This window comes from Hemitrygon akajei, chromosome 18 (genome assembly GCF_048418815.1).
Source record: "Hemitrygon akajei chromosome 18, sHemAka1.3, whole genome shotgun sequence".
Classification (NCBI taxonomy): domain Eukaryota; kingdom Metazoa; phylum Chordata; class Chondrichthyes; order Myliobatiformes; family Dasyatidae; genus Hemitrygon; species Hemitrygon akajei.
Genome location: NC_133141.1, coordinates 55,779,889 through 55,797,212, shown reverse-complemented (window position 1 = coordinate 55,797,212; position 17,324 = coordinate 55,779,889). Strand labels below are relative to the sequence as shown.

The 17,324-nt window shown below is 40.2% G+C and overlaps 1 protein-coding gene across 1 annotated transcript in view; it reads right to left on the bottom strand.

Moving 5' to 3' along the window:
• asb16 (ankyrin repeat and SOCS box containing 16) overlaps positions 1–9,881 on the bottom strand; it is a 29,776-nt gene extending 19,895 nt beyond the window's left edge. The window contains exon 1 of the mRNA XM_073071684.1: positions 9,530–9,881. Within this exon, the coding sequence (XP_072927785.1) occupies positions 9,530–9,839 (310 nt within the window). The 5' untranslated portion in view covers positions 9,840–9,881. The remainder of the gene's footprint in view (positions 1–9,529) is intronic.
• Positions 9,882–17,324: the final 7,443 nt, after the last annotated feature.

The window sequence follows — 17,324 nt, the reverse complement described above, 5'->3', positions numbered from 1 at the left end:
ACAAGGAAATCTGCAGATGCTGGAAATTCAAGCAGCAGGTCAGGCAGTATCTATTGGGAGAAGCGCTGTTGAAGTTTCGGGCCTAGACTCTTCGGCAGGACTAACTGAAAGGAAAGATAGTAAGAGATTTGAAAGTAGTGGGGGGAGGGGGAAATGCGCAATAATAGGAGAAGACCAGAGGGAGGGGGATGAAGCTAAGAGCTGGAAAGGTGATTGGCGAAAGTGATACAGAGCTGGAGAAGGGAAAGGATCATGGGACGGGAGGCCTAGGGAGAAAGAAAGGGGGAGGGGAGCACCAGAGGAAGATGGAGAACAGGCAGAGTGATGGGCAGAGAGAGTGCTGCGTTCCACCAGCATTTTGTGTGAGAGGCTTATAGATGTGGATGTTCGACCATTGTATGGGAATACAGCACAATCTTGTTACATGAAGAGCAAAATGTAACAATTAAAAGAGCAAGCAATGTTGTTCTTCAAACCTGTTCAAAAAGATTGTGGCTGATCCTGTGCCTTGTTCCCTTTCCCACCTGACCACTATATATTTTAATTCCCTCAGTCACTGATAATTCAATCTCAGCTTTGATCATATTCAATTATTGAGCACTATCAGCCTTCTGCATTAAAAAATTATAAAGATTTGAGTGATATATTGTCTGTAAAAATCAAAATATTACAGATTTTCAAATTTAGGAATAAAAAAATTTGAAAATCAAATTAACAAGCACAGGTATAGAAACAATAATCAATACAATAGGTTAAAGAAAAGAATAGAACAGTGAGAAATAAAAAAACACCATTATAACAATTTACTGAAGTGAAAATGACAAGTGCTCATATGGAAATGTAGCAGATGAGATAGGCACTTGAAATAAAAGTAATATAATAAGAAATATTACTCTATAGTCAGGGGGACAGATAGGCAATTCTGCAGATGCGTAAAGGAAACATGGATGGTAGTTGGCCTCCCAGGTGCCAGGGTCCACAAAGTTTCTGAGCATATCTACAATATCCTGAAAAGGGAGGGTGAACAGCCAGAGGCCGTGGTACATATTGGTACCAATAGCATAACTAGAAAAAGGGAGGACACGGAGAGTTAGGAAGGAAGCTGAGAAGCAGGACCTCAAGGATAGTAATCTCAGGATTGCTGTCTGTGCCACGCAACAGTGAGGATAGGAATAGAATGACATAACAGATAAATGTGTGGCTGAAGAATTGGAGCAGGGGGCAGGGATTCGGATTTCTGGATAATTGCGACCTCTTCTGGGGCAGGTGTGACCTCTACAAAATGTATGGGTTGTACTTGAATCCGAGGGGGACCAATATTCTTTCGGGCAGGTTTACTAGAGCTGTTGGGAGTGGTTTAAACTAATATGGCAGGGGGATGGGAACCAGGATGATAGAGCTGAGGATGAGCCAGCAGGTTTACAAGTAGATGATAGATGTAATATGAATGTAAGGAAGGACAAGCCAGTCATTGGGTACAAATGCAGACAGAGAGCAAGGAGTTAAATTGTACCACAGGGTGACTTCAGAAGGGTGAAGAATGCAGGACTGAAGGTGCTGTATTTAAATACATGTAGCATTCGGAATAAGGTGGATGAACTCGTGGTGCAATTAGAAATTGGTCAATATGACGTTGTGGGCATCATTGAGTTGTGGCTGAAAGAAGGCCAGTGTTGAGAGCTTAACATCAAAGGACATACTTTGTATCAAAAGGACAGGCAGGAAGGCATAGGCGGTGATGTGGCTCTGTTGATAAGAGATGAAATTACATCTTTAGAAATAGGTGACATAGAGTCAGAGAATGTTGAATCTTTGTGGGTGGAGTTAAGAAACTGCAAAGGTTAAAAAAAAACCCATTATGAGAATCATATATAGGGCTCCAAATAGTAGCCAAAATGTGGGGTAGAGATTGCATGTGGAGCTGGAAAAGAAATGTAATAAGGGTAATAACACAATTGTAATGGAGGACTTCAATATGCAAGGGGATCAGGTTGGTGTCGGTTCAAAAGAGAGTGTATTTGTTGAATGCCTACAAGATGGGTTTTTAGAGCAGCTTGTGCTTGAGCCTACTCGGGGAAAGACTATCGTAGATTGGGTGTTGTGTAATAACCCAGATTTTATTAGGGAGCTGAATGTAAAGGAACCCTTAGGAGATGGTGTTCATAATATTATTAATTGATACTGCATTTGAGAGGGAGAAGCACAAGTCACATGCAATGGAATAAAGGGAATTACAGAGGCATGAGAGAGGAGCTTGCCCAGGTGGATTGGAAGGGGAAATTAGCAGGGATGATGGCAGAGATGCCTTAAGTTTCTGGGAATAATTCACTAGGTTCAGGATAGATATGTCCCACAGAAGAAGTTGTTCTCAAATTGCAGGGGAGGCAAACGTGGTTGACAAGGGAAGTTAAAGACTGCATAAAAGCCAAGGAAAAGTGGGAAGTTGAATGGTTGGGAAGCTTTTGAAATCCAACAAAAGGCAACTAAAAAAGCTATAAGAAGGGAAAAGATTAAATATGAGGGCAAACCAGTCAATAATATAAAGCAGGATACTAGAATTTTTTTTCAGTTATATAAAGAGTAAAAGGAAGGTGAGAGTTGATATTGGACCACTGGAAAATGATGATGGCGAGGTATTAATAATGGACAAAGAAATGGCAGATGAACTTAATAAACATTTTGCATCAGTCTTCACTGTGGAAGACACTAGCAGTGAGAGTGTCAGGGAGCAGGAGTGAGAGCCATTGCTATTGAAAAGGAAAAGGTGCCAGGCAAACTCAAAGGTCTTAAGGTGGACAAGTCATCCCAGATCATCCCATGGGTCATGATCTTTCAAGAATCACTTGATTCTGGCATGGTCCCAGAGGACTGGAAAATTACAAATGTCACTCCACTCTTTAACAAAGGAGGAAGGCAAAAAAAAAAGTAAATTATAGTCCAGTTAGCCTAACTTCAGTGGTTGGGAAAGTGTTGGAGTCTATTATTAAGGATGATGTTTCGAGGTACTTGGAGACTAATGATAAAATAAGTCAAAGTCAGGATGGTTTCTGTCAAGGGAAATCTTGCCTAACAAATCTGTTAGAGTTCTTTGAAGAAGTAACAAGCAGGGTGGACAAAGGAGAGGCAGTGGATGTCATTTACTTGGGTCTTAGGAAGGGATTTGATAAGATGCCACACATAAGGCTGTTTAACAAGAAAAAATCCTATGGCGTTACAGGAAATATACCAGCACGGATAGAGGAATGGCTGACAGGCAGGAGGCAGCAAGTGGGAATACAGGGGGCCGTTTCTGGTTCCCTGCCAGTGACTAGTGGTGTTCCTCAGGGACTGGAATTGGGACCACTACTTTTCATTTTGATTGTTAGTGATTTGGATAATGGAATTGATGGCATTGTGGCAAAGTTTATGGATGATACGAAGATAAGTGGAGGAGTAGGTAGTGCTGAGGAAGCAATGTGATTGCAGCAGGACTTAGACAAATTGGAAGAATGGGCAAAAAAGTGGCAGATGGAATATAGTGTTGGAAAATGTACGATAATGCACTTTGGTAAAAGAAACAATAGTGCAGACTATTATCTAAATGGGGAGAAGGTTCAAACATCAGAAGTGCAGAGGGAATTAGGAGTCCTTGTGCAAGACTCCTAGAAGGTGAATTTACAGGTTGAGTCTGTGGTAAAGAAGGCAAGTGCAATGTTGGCGTTTATTTCAAGGGAATAGGATATAAAAACAAGGAGATAATGCTGAGGCTTTATAAGACACTTGTCAGACCGCACTTGGAGTATTGCCAACAGTTTTGGGCCCCGTATCTCAGAAAGGATGTGTTGACATCGGAGAGGGTTCAGAGGAGGTTCACAATGATGATTCCAGGAATAAAGGGGTTAATGTATGAGTAGCATTTGGCAGCTTTAGGCTTGTACTCACTGGGATTTAGAAGAATACATGGGGAATCTCATTGAAACCTACCAAATGTTGAAAGGACTAGATAGGGTGGATGTGGAGAAGATGTTTCCTACGGTGGGGGTATCCAGAACTAGAGGGCACAGCCTCAAAATTGAGGGGCGACCTTTTTAGAACAGAGGTAAGGACAAATTTTTGTAGTGAGTCATGAATCTGTGGAATACTCTGCCACAAATTACAGTGGAGCCCAGTTCAGTGTATATTTAAGGCAGAATTTGATTGATGCCCTGATCGATCAGGAAACTAAGGATTTGGCGAGAATGCAGGTGTTTGGGTCTGAGTGGGATCTAGGACCAGCCATGATAGAATGGCAGAGCAGACTGAATGGGCTGAGTGGCCTAATTCTGCTCCAATATCTTATGGTCTTAAATCAGTTTAGACAGATAGTGAGTGCATAGTCAAGAAGAGGATGTCAGTAGTGAAAAAAAAGACATGATTACTTGACAAGCTGAGGTTTCTGGTGCACAATAACCTTGTGTAAAAATAAGTTGACAAAGGTGCTCTTAAACTTTCATTAAAATTAACAAATGAACTGAGTTACAAATCTTTTATGTTAGAGTTTTGGAAACATGAAGAAACTAATAACTCAATATATAAGAGCACAAGAAATAGCAGAAGGTTAGGCCATCTGGCCAGTCGAGTTTGTTCCAATAATCAATAAGGTCCTGCTAATCTGGCAGTGGACTCAACTCCACCTTCTCCCTTAATTACCCTGCTATTTAAAAATCTAACTGTGTTTAACTATACAGTGCCTTCAAAAAGTATTCACCCCCACAACTATTTTCACATTTTACTGTCTCAGTTTCTAAAATTAATATATTTAAGTAGAATTTTTGAGCTAATCTACAAAACATTATGTATTATGTCAAATCAAAAAAAATCCAAAACCTGTCAACAATTTATTAAAAATTAAAAACCAAAATTGTGAGGCTGAAGTAGTATTCATCCCCTTTGTAATTACTATGCTAACTTTCCTCAGGGACAATACTGTATATTACCTTACCAACTCACTCAATTTGTTGATACAGAAAATTGAAAGGATCACCTGTATTCAATGAATTAATTTTAAAAAAACCCTTTCTCTAAGGTCCAACAGTATGGTAGATTTTCAAAAGACCAAACCAAAATGAAGACAAAAGTGCATTCAAGGCAAGTTAGGGAAATTATTATAGAGATGCACAAATCTGAAGAAAGGTACCAGACCATCTCAAAGGTACCAAACATTAGAACATAAGAAATAGGAGCAGGAGTAGGCCATCTGGCCCATCGAACCTGCCCCACCATTCAATAAGATCATGGCTGATCTGACCACAGACTCACCTCCACCTACCTCCATTTCCCTCATAACCCTTAATTCCCCTACAATGCAAAAATCAATCCAACCTTGTCTTAAATATATTTACTGAGGTAGCCTCCTCTGCTTCGCTGGGCAGAGAATTCCACAGATTCACCACTCTTTGGGAAAAGCAGTTCCTTCTCAATTCCATCCTAAATTTACTCCCCCAAATCTTGAGGCTATGTCCCCTAGTTCTAGTCTCACCTACTAGTGGAAACAACTTTCCTACCTCTATCTTATCTATCCCTTTCGTAATTTTATATGTTTCCATAAGATCTCCTCTCATCTTTCTGAATTCCAGCAAGTACAATCCCAGGCGACTCAATCTCTCCTCATAGTCTAACCCCCCTCATTTCTGGCATCAACCTGGTGAACCTCCTCTGCACCACCTCCAAAGCCAGTATGTCCTTCCTCAAGTAAGGAGACCAGAACTATACGCAGTACTCCAGATGCAGCTCGACCAGTTATCTGTACAGTTGCAGTGTAGCCTCCCTGCTCTTAAATTCAATCCCTCTAGCAATGAAGGTCAACACTCCATTTGCTTTCTTGATAGCCTACTTGACCTGCAAACCAACCTTTTGCAATTCATATACAAGCATTCCAAAGTCCCTTTGCAATTGCTGCAATTTTTTACCATTTAAATAATAATCTGATCTTCCATTTTTCTTTCCAAAATGCATGACTTTGCATTTACCAAAATTGTACTCCATCTGCCAGACCCTTGCCCACTCACTTAACCTATCTCTATCTCTCCCCATATCCTCTGCACAATCTGCTTTTAGTGATTCCATTTAGTGTTATCAGAAAACTTAGATACACTACACTTGGCCTCCTCTTCCAGATAGTTAACATATATAGTGAACAGTTGCGGGCCCAGCACCAACACCTGTGGCACACCACTCACCACTGATTGCCAAACAGAGTAACACCCATGTATCCCAACTCCCTGCTTTCTATCAGTTAACCAATCCTCTATCCATGCTAATATATCACCCCCAACTCTATGTATCCTTATCTTATGGACAAGTCTTGTATTTGGCACCTTAATGAACGCCTTCTGGAAATACAAGTCAATAATATTCATCTGTTCCCCTCTATCCACTGTGCTTGTTATATCCTCAAAAAACTCCAGTAAGTTTGTCAAACAGGACCTGCCTTTGCTGAATCCATGCTGCATCAGCCTGATGGATCCATTTCTTTCCAGATGCCTTGCTATTTCATAGAGTTTAGTGTCACACTGCCTAGGTCAGGCCGCCCCTCTAAACTTAGTCACCAGAGAGGAAAGGCACTTGTAGGAGAGGCTACTGTGACACCAACAGTCACTCTGGGTGACCTGTAGAAGTCAGTGGCTGCAACTGGAGATGAAGTTCATGGCTCCACAATCTCTAAGGACTTGCACAAAAATGGTACTCATGGAAGAGTGGCAAGGAAGAAGCTCTGGCTGAAAAAAAGCATATCCTTGCCTGTAAAGACTTTGTAAAGTGTGTTGTGTACCATTCAGCTAAGTCTTCTAAATAGACAGTAACAGACTACAACAAACTAAGTGGACCAAATTATACATTTACAGATTCCAGTCATTCTTCAACTTCATGTCTTTGGTCATTCCATCCCTTAATTCCATTCCCATCTTATTTCACATCCATCTTGAAAGAGCAGCATTTGTCTTTAATGAGCCCAATTGTCTAAGGCTCCTTCCTCCCCCCCTCCTCCCCCATCAGCTGTTCTGCTTTCATTTGTATAATGTCAAAACACACACTGCTATAAATCACATACCTTTGCAAGCTTCTTATAGCAACTACATCACCAAACCAGTAAAGCACTCTGGGATCTCAAAGGTTCTATTTTGTCACATTACATTTTACAAGTTATAAATTCATAAATACTTCAGTGTTACAGATATATTTCCACAAGTATTACTAAGAAGATTCTGTAAAGGTGTGGAAGAAGGCCTTGTGGTTGAATGAGACTAAAGTAGAATTTTTTGGCCTCAACACTAAGTGTAAATCTAATACTGCGAATCAGCCAGGTAACACCATTCCTAATGTAAAGTATGGAGGTAGCATCATACTATAAGGTGCTCTTCAGCAGCAGGGACTGGAAATTGGTCAGGATTGATGGAAAGATGAATGCTGCTAAATACAGAAAGATCCTAGATTAAAAAACCTGCTAGCCTCTGCCGGAAAACTTAAACCTTGGAGGAAGTTTGTCTTTCAGCAGAATAATGACCCACAGCAACAATGGAGTGGCTTCAAAAGAAGAAAATTGGTGTCCTTGAGTCCTGACCATAACCTGATAGAACATCTCTGGCAAGACCTCAAGATTGCTGTCCACCACGGCTCTCCAATTAACCTGATACAGCTTGAGCAATTTTGCAAGGAGGAATGGGCAAATCTTGTTCAATCACATTGTGCAAAGTTAATAGAGACTTATCCAAAAAGACTACTGGCTATTATAGCTGCGAGGGTGGCTCAACTAAGTACTGAGCAAAGTGGGATGAATACTTTTGAACAGCTGACATTTCAATTTTTGTATTTTTAGTTTTTCACACTGTAATTTTCCCTGTTCTTTGGGCTACACTGCAGAAAAAAAGGAACATGTGATTTACAAATAAAAATTTGCAGTTAAAGTGATCAAAAATCCTTGGTTGTAATATTCATTCATCTGAACAAAGTATTGGTGACCGAATACTTCTACAAGGCACTGTATTTAATAAGAAATACATTATGATGTAGAAGCTACTGCTTCCCTGCACAGAGAATTCCGCAGATTCACTACTCTCTGGAAAAAGTGAGTAGCTCCTAAATCTATTCCTCCAAATCTTGAGGCTATGTCCCCCTAGTTCTAGTCTCACTTACCAGTGGAAACAACTTTCCTGCTTCTTTCTTATCTGTCCTTTTAATAATTCTATGTGCTTCTATAAGAACCCCTCTCATCCTTCTGAATTCCAAGTATTATCTCAGGCAAGTCAATCTCTCCTCACACGCTAACCCCTTCATCTCTGGAATCAACTTGGTGAACCTCCTCTGTACTGCCTCCAAAGCCAGTATATCTTTCTTTGAACAATATTGGATCTAATGGATTCTATAATGAAATGATATACGGCTAGGTGACTCCATAGAAGTCATTTTGCCGCCCCAACATGGGATCCCAAACATAAAAACACGTCACTCCCTCCCAACCCAGAAATAGTAACAATATTACCACCAATCAGGAAGTCCTAATATTAATTATTTTGGCCCATTAAAAACATTTATATCAGATACTTAGTTATTTGCAAACTTATTGTGGGATACATTGCAGAACAGAAATCAATTCAAATATTTGAATTCAGTTAGTTGCACAATCATGCATTAAGATTTCAAAATCATAATGAACTAGCCAAGTGAAATTGACCTGCATCGCACATTGTTTAATAGAATCAAACTTATAACTGCCTCCATCATTACCAAGACTCTCTACGCACCTTTCTGTTTTGATCCCTCTCCAAAATTACTATGGCAGAAAAAGTTTGTTTCTGCTGATGCCACTGGAAAGCAGCACATATAAAGTCATGGTAACTGTACTGAAATGTCCTGTTTGACAGTGCATCATTCACTTTCCTTTCACAAATGTTACATCGAAAACAAATAAAACAAATAATATTCAGGGTATGAGAGTATAAATATATCAGTCTAAAGTTTGTGTTCCTGAAGATGCATCTGACCTTATTAAGTTTCTAGCAGGATTACTTACAACAGCATCATTTTAGAAGCATGACCACAAATATGAAGTGAGTTCCCTTAGTTCAATAGCAAACTTCAAAGCATTTATTTTTTAAAGTTACAGGGAAGAAGACTGAACAAGGTTCTCTCCTCTAGTCATCTGGGAAGTGAGGTTATCAAGGAAACAAATACAATTGTACAATAATCCCAGATGGTGAATACAAAATTCAATTACTGGGTTGGCTGAAATTTATTAGATATCTTTGTAACCAATGAGGAGAGAATTTCAGAGAACAGAAGGGAGGGAAATGCAAAATTCAAGTCCCAGAGGCAACACCGAAAGGAAAGGGATGTGTTCCAATATGAAGAGGAAGGATGTAGAAGAATGCCCCAGTCCCTCATCCCAATTGGCTCCAGTGCAATTTAAGAGAGGAGCAAAATAAAACGTTATAAAGTTCTACGGTGAGGCATGGAACTACCCTAGTCTGACATTATCCTGAGAATGATAATGTGGATATTGCAATAATATTCATACCCAATTCTGCCGACCAGTTGAGTTCATGACTGGCTATCTCTATAACCCTGTTGACAGATTCTTTGCTTTGGAAGATGCTTCTGATCTTGTCCAAATCCCCACTCAACAGAGCGTCGTGTACAGAAGTATCACTGGAGAACTGGGGTTGTGTTCTTGTTTCTCCGAACGCGGTCGATTGCCTTGGCCAGAAAAAACCTCTTCTTCTGTCCTCAAGATCCTGCAACTCTCTCCGTAACCTCAACGATCGGAGTGTCGAGGAAGCAGCAAATGTATCCCTAAACATGGTGCAAGTCACTGTGACAATTCTCATATCTCGAAGCGGACGATCCGCGCCGCCGCAGTCGGCAAAGATCAATATTTAGTCATGATTCCAAATAATTTAGAAACATGATCACAAGACCAACCATTGAGCCACGCACTTCATTTTGCTAGCAAGTGCTACTGGGATATAAACAGATCATGAGCGTAGCTGTAAATACCGCAGTGTCGATTTCATGCTTTTAGTATGGATAGAATAATCTGAGGTACAGGCAATAATAACGTGTTCTCGAAGAAACCTGAAGCATAAATTATTTTATCTGCACACGACATTGAGTTAATAAATTCACGTGTAATTGGAAAACTAATCACCTTCCTATATATACTTAATAGTAATTTTACTTATCTAGATTAAATCACATACTGAAACAAGCACTCAGCTGTATGTGTATCTCTGATAGAAAGGTTAATGTATCAATGAATGTTGCTTTTCTCCTCTACTCCATTTGGCAGCAATGCTACCTTGTTCTTCCACACAATACGCCGTATTTAAATGTTTGAATGGTGTCATAAAGCATTAAGAAAATTAGATACTTTCTGCTTAATCCAAAAAGAAAATAATTGTCAGATTGGTGCTGAAATTATCCATGTTTAACAAGTTTTGATACGTAGAATTTCAAGTTTCCGTTATTTATTGCAAATGAATAAGTCATATCTTCTTAATTTCAATACATTCTATTTGAGGAACAACAGTTTTACAGAAGATTATAAAATAGTTTCTTTACAAGCTATGACTTTTGTCAGATAAAAAGGGATTAAATTGATTTAAGCTCAATATCCTTTCTAAAGCCATAACTTTTCAAAATGCATTATTGATAGATCTGGCTTATAATAAATATTAAAATTTGCAATAAACCAATGTGGAGTTACAGAAAATTACTTTAATACTCTAATGAAATGCAGCTAGTAAGTCATCATCCATAAGGCATATTCCAATTCAGTGAAAAGTCAACAGGTTTCACCCACATCGGTTCTCTGTACTGTTCTTGTAAAGACAGCATTTGGATTGAGGTCTTTGTGGCTCTGACCAAGGTTTGAAGGAAAACAGTGAGGTCTACTTAAAATGTTTATCTCCTGCCTGCAAGAGTTTTTGTGTGTGGTTATTTATTGAAAATATGAATTGCAACTGTGCAGCCCACAAAAATCAAGTAGTTTGCAGCACTAACTATCGGTCCTTAGAGTGAGAGACTGAAGACTGCCTGCATAAGTCACCCAGGAAGAAGAAAAGATAAATAAGCAGAAAATAAACTTGATAAAAAGACTCAAATTAAATTCAAAAATAATTACTTAAATCTTCTTTAACATACACCCAATTCCTAAGTCCTCAGATTTCCCAAATCCCTTGAGATAGCTATTTGCAGCAGCCTGTCAAAACATCCCAACACGACAGCAAGTAATTTGACTCTGTCTTGGCTTAATGCCTGCAGCGAACCTCCGGGCAAGTAACACAAGCTAAAAAGGAGAAACCTAAGGCAAGCTTACCATTTCAAATGATGAACAAAGATATGTACGTTTTTAAAAATTGGCCAACCTTCATAATTCCACAATATCACTGCACGATCCCTTCAGAAGATCCCCTGGTAACCATACCTGGCTCCTTTTTGATTTAGCTCAATAACTCTTGAGCTCTAGAATGCAGTTATATGCCAATGATTTCATTCCAACATTGCGGCTGTACCAGAAAGCAGAGCTCATCTGGTGAGTGTTGGAAAAACATCCAAGAGGTTCAACACCATTCCACGAGGCACTACAACTACAGACCATCCGAATTATACATTACTTTTTCCAAAGTTCAAAGTAAATTTATAAGTATGTACATGTCACCTGAGATTAATGTTCTTGCAGGCATTTGCAGTAGAACAAAGAAATATAATAATGAAAAAACTATATACAAAAACAGACAGACAACCAATGTGCAAAAGACTAACTATGCAAATACACAAAAAACTCTGACAAGTAAATAAATAAAAATCACAGTCCAACAAATTATATTACAACCAATCCATTATTACAGATAGGACAATCCATAATAACCGTCTGGAGCTAATATTACAGGATAAACAAGAGCAACTTACTTAATAGATATAGTCATTCCAAACACAAACATACAGAAACAATAAGTGAAAACACCAGAAATATGCTGAATTAAAAAGAAGAAATTGAAAGACTATGGAACATGAACGGGGTTTACATTGTAATAATATCTGCAACTGGTATCATCTCAAAGTCACTACACAACAACATTAAACAATTAGGCCTACACAGCAATATTTATGTAAATCTCAAAGAAAGCCACAATACCATTAGAATAGTCTGAAGGTTCCTAGCAAATGAGAAATGAGCATGCTTGGCTATGCCCGCAGCTCAGGCTTTACTAGCTTGAGCTGTGTAAAGATAAAAATAAATAAATAGTAAATAAATAATACAGAGATCATGAGTTGTAGAGTCCTTGAAAGTGAGTCCATAGGTTGTGGAATCAGTTGTGTTGAGGTTACTGAAGTTATTCACTGCAATCTCACTACCAGGTTAATGTATCAATGAATGTTGCTTTTCTCCTCTACACCATTTGGCAACAATGCGTGCCTGTTCTTCCACACAATACGTCATATTTAAATGTTTGAATGGTGTCATAAAGCAATAAGAAAATTAGATACTTTCTGCTTAATCCAGGATGTATTGGAGCGGCTGCAAAATATTCTTGGGTGGGTGGTGGAGGGAACAGCTAGAAGTCGTGGTGCATTTTGGCACTAACAACATGGGCAGAAAAAGGGAAGAGGTCCTATGTAGTGAGTATATAGAGTTAGGAAAGAGGCTGAAGAGAGGGCCTCCAAGCCAGTAATCTCTAAATTACTCCCAGAGCCAAGGGCTAGTTCAGGTAGGAATGGGGTGATAACATGGATGAACATGTAGTTGTGGAGATGGTGCAGGGGACAGTTCTTGGATCATTGCAACCTTTTCTGGTGAAGGGGTGACCTGTACAAGAGAGACAGGTTGCACCTGAATTGGAAGGGAACAAATATCCTGGCCAGGAAGTTTGCTAATGCTGCTCGAAAGAATTTAAACTAGCTTTACAGGGGTCTAGGAACCAGCACACTAGGTCAGTAAGTGAAGGCTCAGACCAGAAAGTAGATTTCATTGAAAGGCAATATCAAAATAACAGGTATGATGGGTCAGATAGTTTGAAGTGTGTGTATTTTAATGCTAGGAGTATTAGTGGTAAAGGAGATTAACTTAACGCATGGAACTACAATGCTGTGGCCGTTACTGAAACTTGGTTGAGAGAGAGGAGCAGGAGTGGATGATTCATGTATCAGGTTTTTGAAGTTTTAGTAAAGACAGGGGCTGTTGCCCCCGGGGGAAGGGTGGGTGGACATTTTCTTGAAAGTAGAGAATGTGAGCATGGCACTTAATGAGTACTGTGCTTCAGCATTTACCGCAGGAAAAGGACGTGGAGGATTAATAGATCAGTGCTGAGTGTATAAATATTTTAGGGCATTTAGAGGTCAAGGAGGTCAAAGTGTTGGGCCTCTTAAGGACTATTAAGGTGGATAAGTTCCCTGGTCCTGATGAGATTTACCCCAGGTTATTGAAGGAGGCAAGAGACGAGATTGCTGGGGCCTTGACCAATATTTTCATGTCTTTTGTAGGTACAGATGAGTCCTGGAGGACTGAGGAATGTCTAATGTTGTACCTCCAAGAAGGGACCAAGGGAAAATCCTGGGAACTAGAGACTCATGTCAGATGTAGGGAAATTGCTGGGGAAAATTCTTAGGGATAGAATATGTGAGCATTTGGAAACCCATGGCCTTATTCATGAGAGCAAGCATCGCTTTGTGCGTGGCAGGTCATGCCTTACCAACTTGATTGAGTTTTTTGACAAGGTGACAAGAGTGATTGATGATGGTAAGGCAGTGGATGTTGTCTACATGGAGTTTGACAAAGTACCTCATGGGAGGCTAATCCAGAAGATTAAGATGCGTGGGGTCTGTAGCGAATTGGCTGTTTGGATTCAAAACTGGCTTGCACATAAAAGTCAGAGGGTAGTGGTTGAAGGGAATTATTGAGTTGGAAGTCTATGATTAATGGTGTTCTGCAGGGATCTGTGCTGGGACCTCTGCTGTTTGTGATGTATATAAATGACCCAGATGAAAATGTAGATTGGTGAGCTTACAAGTTTGCGGATGATACCAACATTGGTGGATTGTGGATAGCGTAAAAGACTGACAAAGAATACAGTGCGAAATAGATCAGTTGCAGGTATGGGCAGAGAAATGGCAGATGGAGTTTAACCCAGACAAATGAGGTGCTGTACTTTGATAGGGCAAATGCAGGGAGACAGTACACCGTTAAGGGCAAGATCCTTAACAGCGTTGCTGAGCAGAGTGTTCTTGGGATCAAAGTTCATAGCTCCTTGAAAGTGGCTACACATGTTTCAAAGGTACATTTTGTTAAGAATGTGCCACAACTCTGAGGGGCCGAAGGGTACAAAGTAGCCCCCTCCTTTTTGAGAATCGCAAGATCGCTATTAATTCAGGTCTGGGGACCCAGGAAATGAGAGAGAATCCTCAAGGGTTTGGAATGTGTGTCCTGCCCTCAGCGATACAAAGCCACGGATACCGGCCATTGTCTCTTGGAGATGGAATTGTGTATTGAGTACTGTACTATTCATTGAAGCCCCTCAGGGATTGACCAGAGTGGGCTGGTTGAGGGATTGCATCATCCCAACCTGATTGACATCTAAGACCCCCGTGAGTAAGGATAAAAGAGGGTCTGGGGAACAACCCCTTTAGACGCACCAGGAGAAACGCTAGAAATCCCGTGACAGCGTTTAATAGCGACAGCCGGTGTCCTTTTCCATTTGCCTCGGAATTGGCGGGCCTTACCACGGAAGACGGTTTAGCTAAAGAAGAGATCACCACCAACGAAATTTCGAAGGATCGACATCATAAAAAGGAAAAGCTGGCAAGTTTCAAAAATCCCTCTCTTGACTCCAACCAAAAGCTGCAGCCTGAATGAACTAAAGTGACTTTTATATTTCCATCGGACAATACATTATCCCCTAGACAACGATAGAGCTTATTTCTTATTGATTATTATTATACCCGCACTTTTAGATTTAGTGTTGACAACGTATATTATCTGTATGTTTACATTGATATTATTTTTGTGTATTTTTACCAATAAATACTGTTAAAAATAGTACCATCAGACTTCAACGGACCTCTCTATCTTTGCTGGTAAGTGACCCAGTTACGGGGTTTGTAACAATTTAATGTCAGAGAAATGTATACAATACACATCCTGAAATGCTTTTTCTTCACAAATGTCCATGGAAACAAGAGTGCCCCAAAGAATGAATGACAGTTAAATGTTAGAACCCCAAAGCTCCTCCCACGCATAAGCAGCAGCAAAGCGACAACCCCCCCACCAGCAATAAAGCTTCGGCACCCTCCACTGAGCACTCAATCGTGCAGCAAAGCATCAACAAAGACACAGACTTGCAGTACCCCAAAGACTACTCATTCATCCTGTAATTTACATACCACAGGCTTTCTCTCTCTCCCTAATAAGGGAGAAAGAGGTGTCTGCATGCCAATAGGGTGATTAAGGAGGCTTATGGAATGCATGTTTTCATTAATCGAGACATTGAGTTCGAAAGTCAAGAGGTTATGTTGCAACTTTATTAAACTCTGATTTGGCCAGATCTGGAGTACTGCATACAGTTCTGGTCACCTCATTATAGGAAGGATGTTGAGGCTTTGGAGAGGGTGCAGAAGAGCTTTACCAGGATGCTGCCTGGTTTAGAGGGAATGTGCTATCATGAGAGACTGGACAAACTTGGAATATTTTCTTTGGAGCAGTGGCGGCTGAGAGGAGATTTGATAGAGGTTTATAACATTATGAGAGGCATAGAGTAGACAAGGAGTATCTGTTTCCCAAGTAGAAATATCTAATAGCAGAGGCATGTGTTAAACTCAGACTATTTTTACTCAGAACGTGCTGCCTGGTATGGAGGTAGAGGCAAATACTTTAGAGACTTTTAAATGCTGTTTAGACGGGCACATGAACGTGAAGATGGTGGTATATGGACATTGTATGGGAAGGAGGGATTAGTTTTTGATTTACTTTCTAGCTGGTTCAGCACAACATTGTGGGCTGAAGGACCTATTCCTGTGTTGTATGTTGTGTTCTATGTTCTATATACAGCAGACAGCACTAAGCTGTTTCACAACCAATGTAAGCTCTGCAGTCCTGACACACCTAGTTGTGAATGGTGGTAGATAATTAAACAGTTAACAGGAAGCAGATGTTCCAAGAACATTCCCATGCTTAACAACAGAGTGGGCCAACATGTGATTCTAAAAAAAGCTGTAATAGTCTTAGCCACATCAGCAGAAGTGCCAAATAGATGATACACCCCAGGAAACCACAAGGAACATTGTTTACAGTAAAGGCTAACAGACCAGATGACCTCCACTGTAGTAAAGAGCTGCAGAGGTGCACTCCAGAGCTGTGAATTCTTTAGTGAAGCTGCTCCAATACAGCTACAACATTGGCTGGACAATGTGGAATGTTGCCCAGGTATGTCCTTTACATGAAAATCAAAACAAATCCAAACTGCCTAATTACTTACTGCCCAGTCAGATTACTCTCAATCCAAGAGATAAAAGCCATTATTGGTCGTGCTATCAAATAACAGTTACTCACTAACAACTTAATCGACAATGCTCAGCTCCAGGCCTCAGTCCAAACAAGACCAAAGAGCTGAATTTGAGAAGTAAAGTGCCCTTGACATCAAAACATTTGGCTGAGGTGACTCAGGCATGCCAGTAAAACTGAAGTCAATGGGCATCAAAGGATACATACTGTACATTGGAGGCATACCTTACATAATGAAAAATTATTGTGGTTATCGGAGGTCAGTCACCTTAGCCCTAGGTCACTATGGCAGGAGTTCCACAGCATAGTGTTCTACCTCACCAACGACCTTCCTTCTATCTTAAGGTCAGATCTGGGGATGCTTACTGAAGAATGCAAAACATTCAGTTCCATTTGCAACTGTTCAACAAATAAAGCAGCCTGCACCTGTATGTGGCTAGACTTAGATAATATATAGACATACACTCAGCAGCCTCTTCATTAGGTACAGGAGTGGAACTTGGTATGGTCTTCTGCCGCTGTAGGCCATCCACTTCAAGTTCCAACATGTCGTGTATTCAACGAAGCTCCTCTGCACAACAATGTTGTAATGTGGTTATTTGAATTACTGTCTTTTTTCTGTGAACTTGAACCAGTCCGAACATTCTCCTTTGACCTCCCTCATTAACATGAACTGCTGCTCTCTGGATGTTTTTTGTTTTTCCACACGTTCTTTGTAATCTCTAGAGACTTGTGTGTGAAAATCCCAGGACATCAGCAGTTTCTCAGACCACCCCTTCTGGCACCAACAATTATTCCACGGTCAGTCACTTAGATC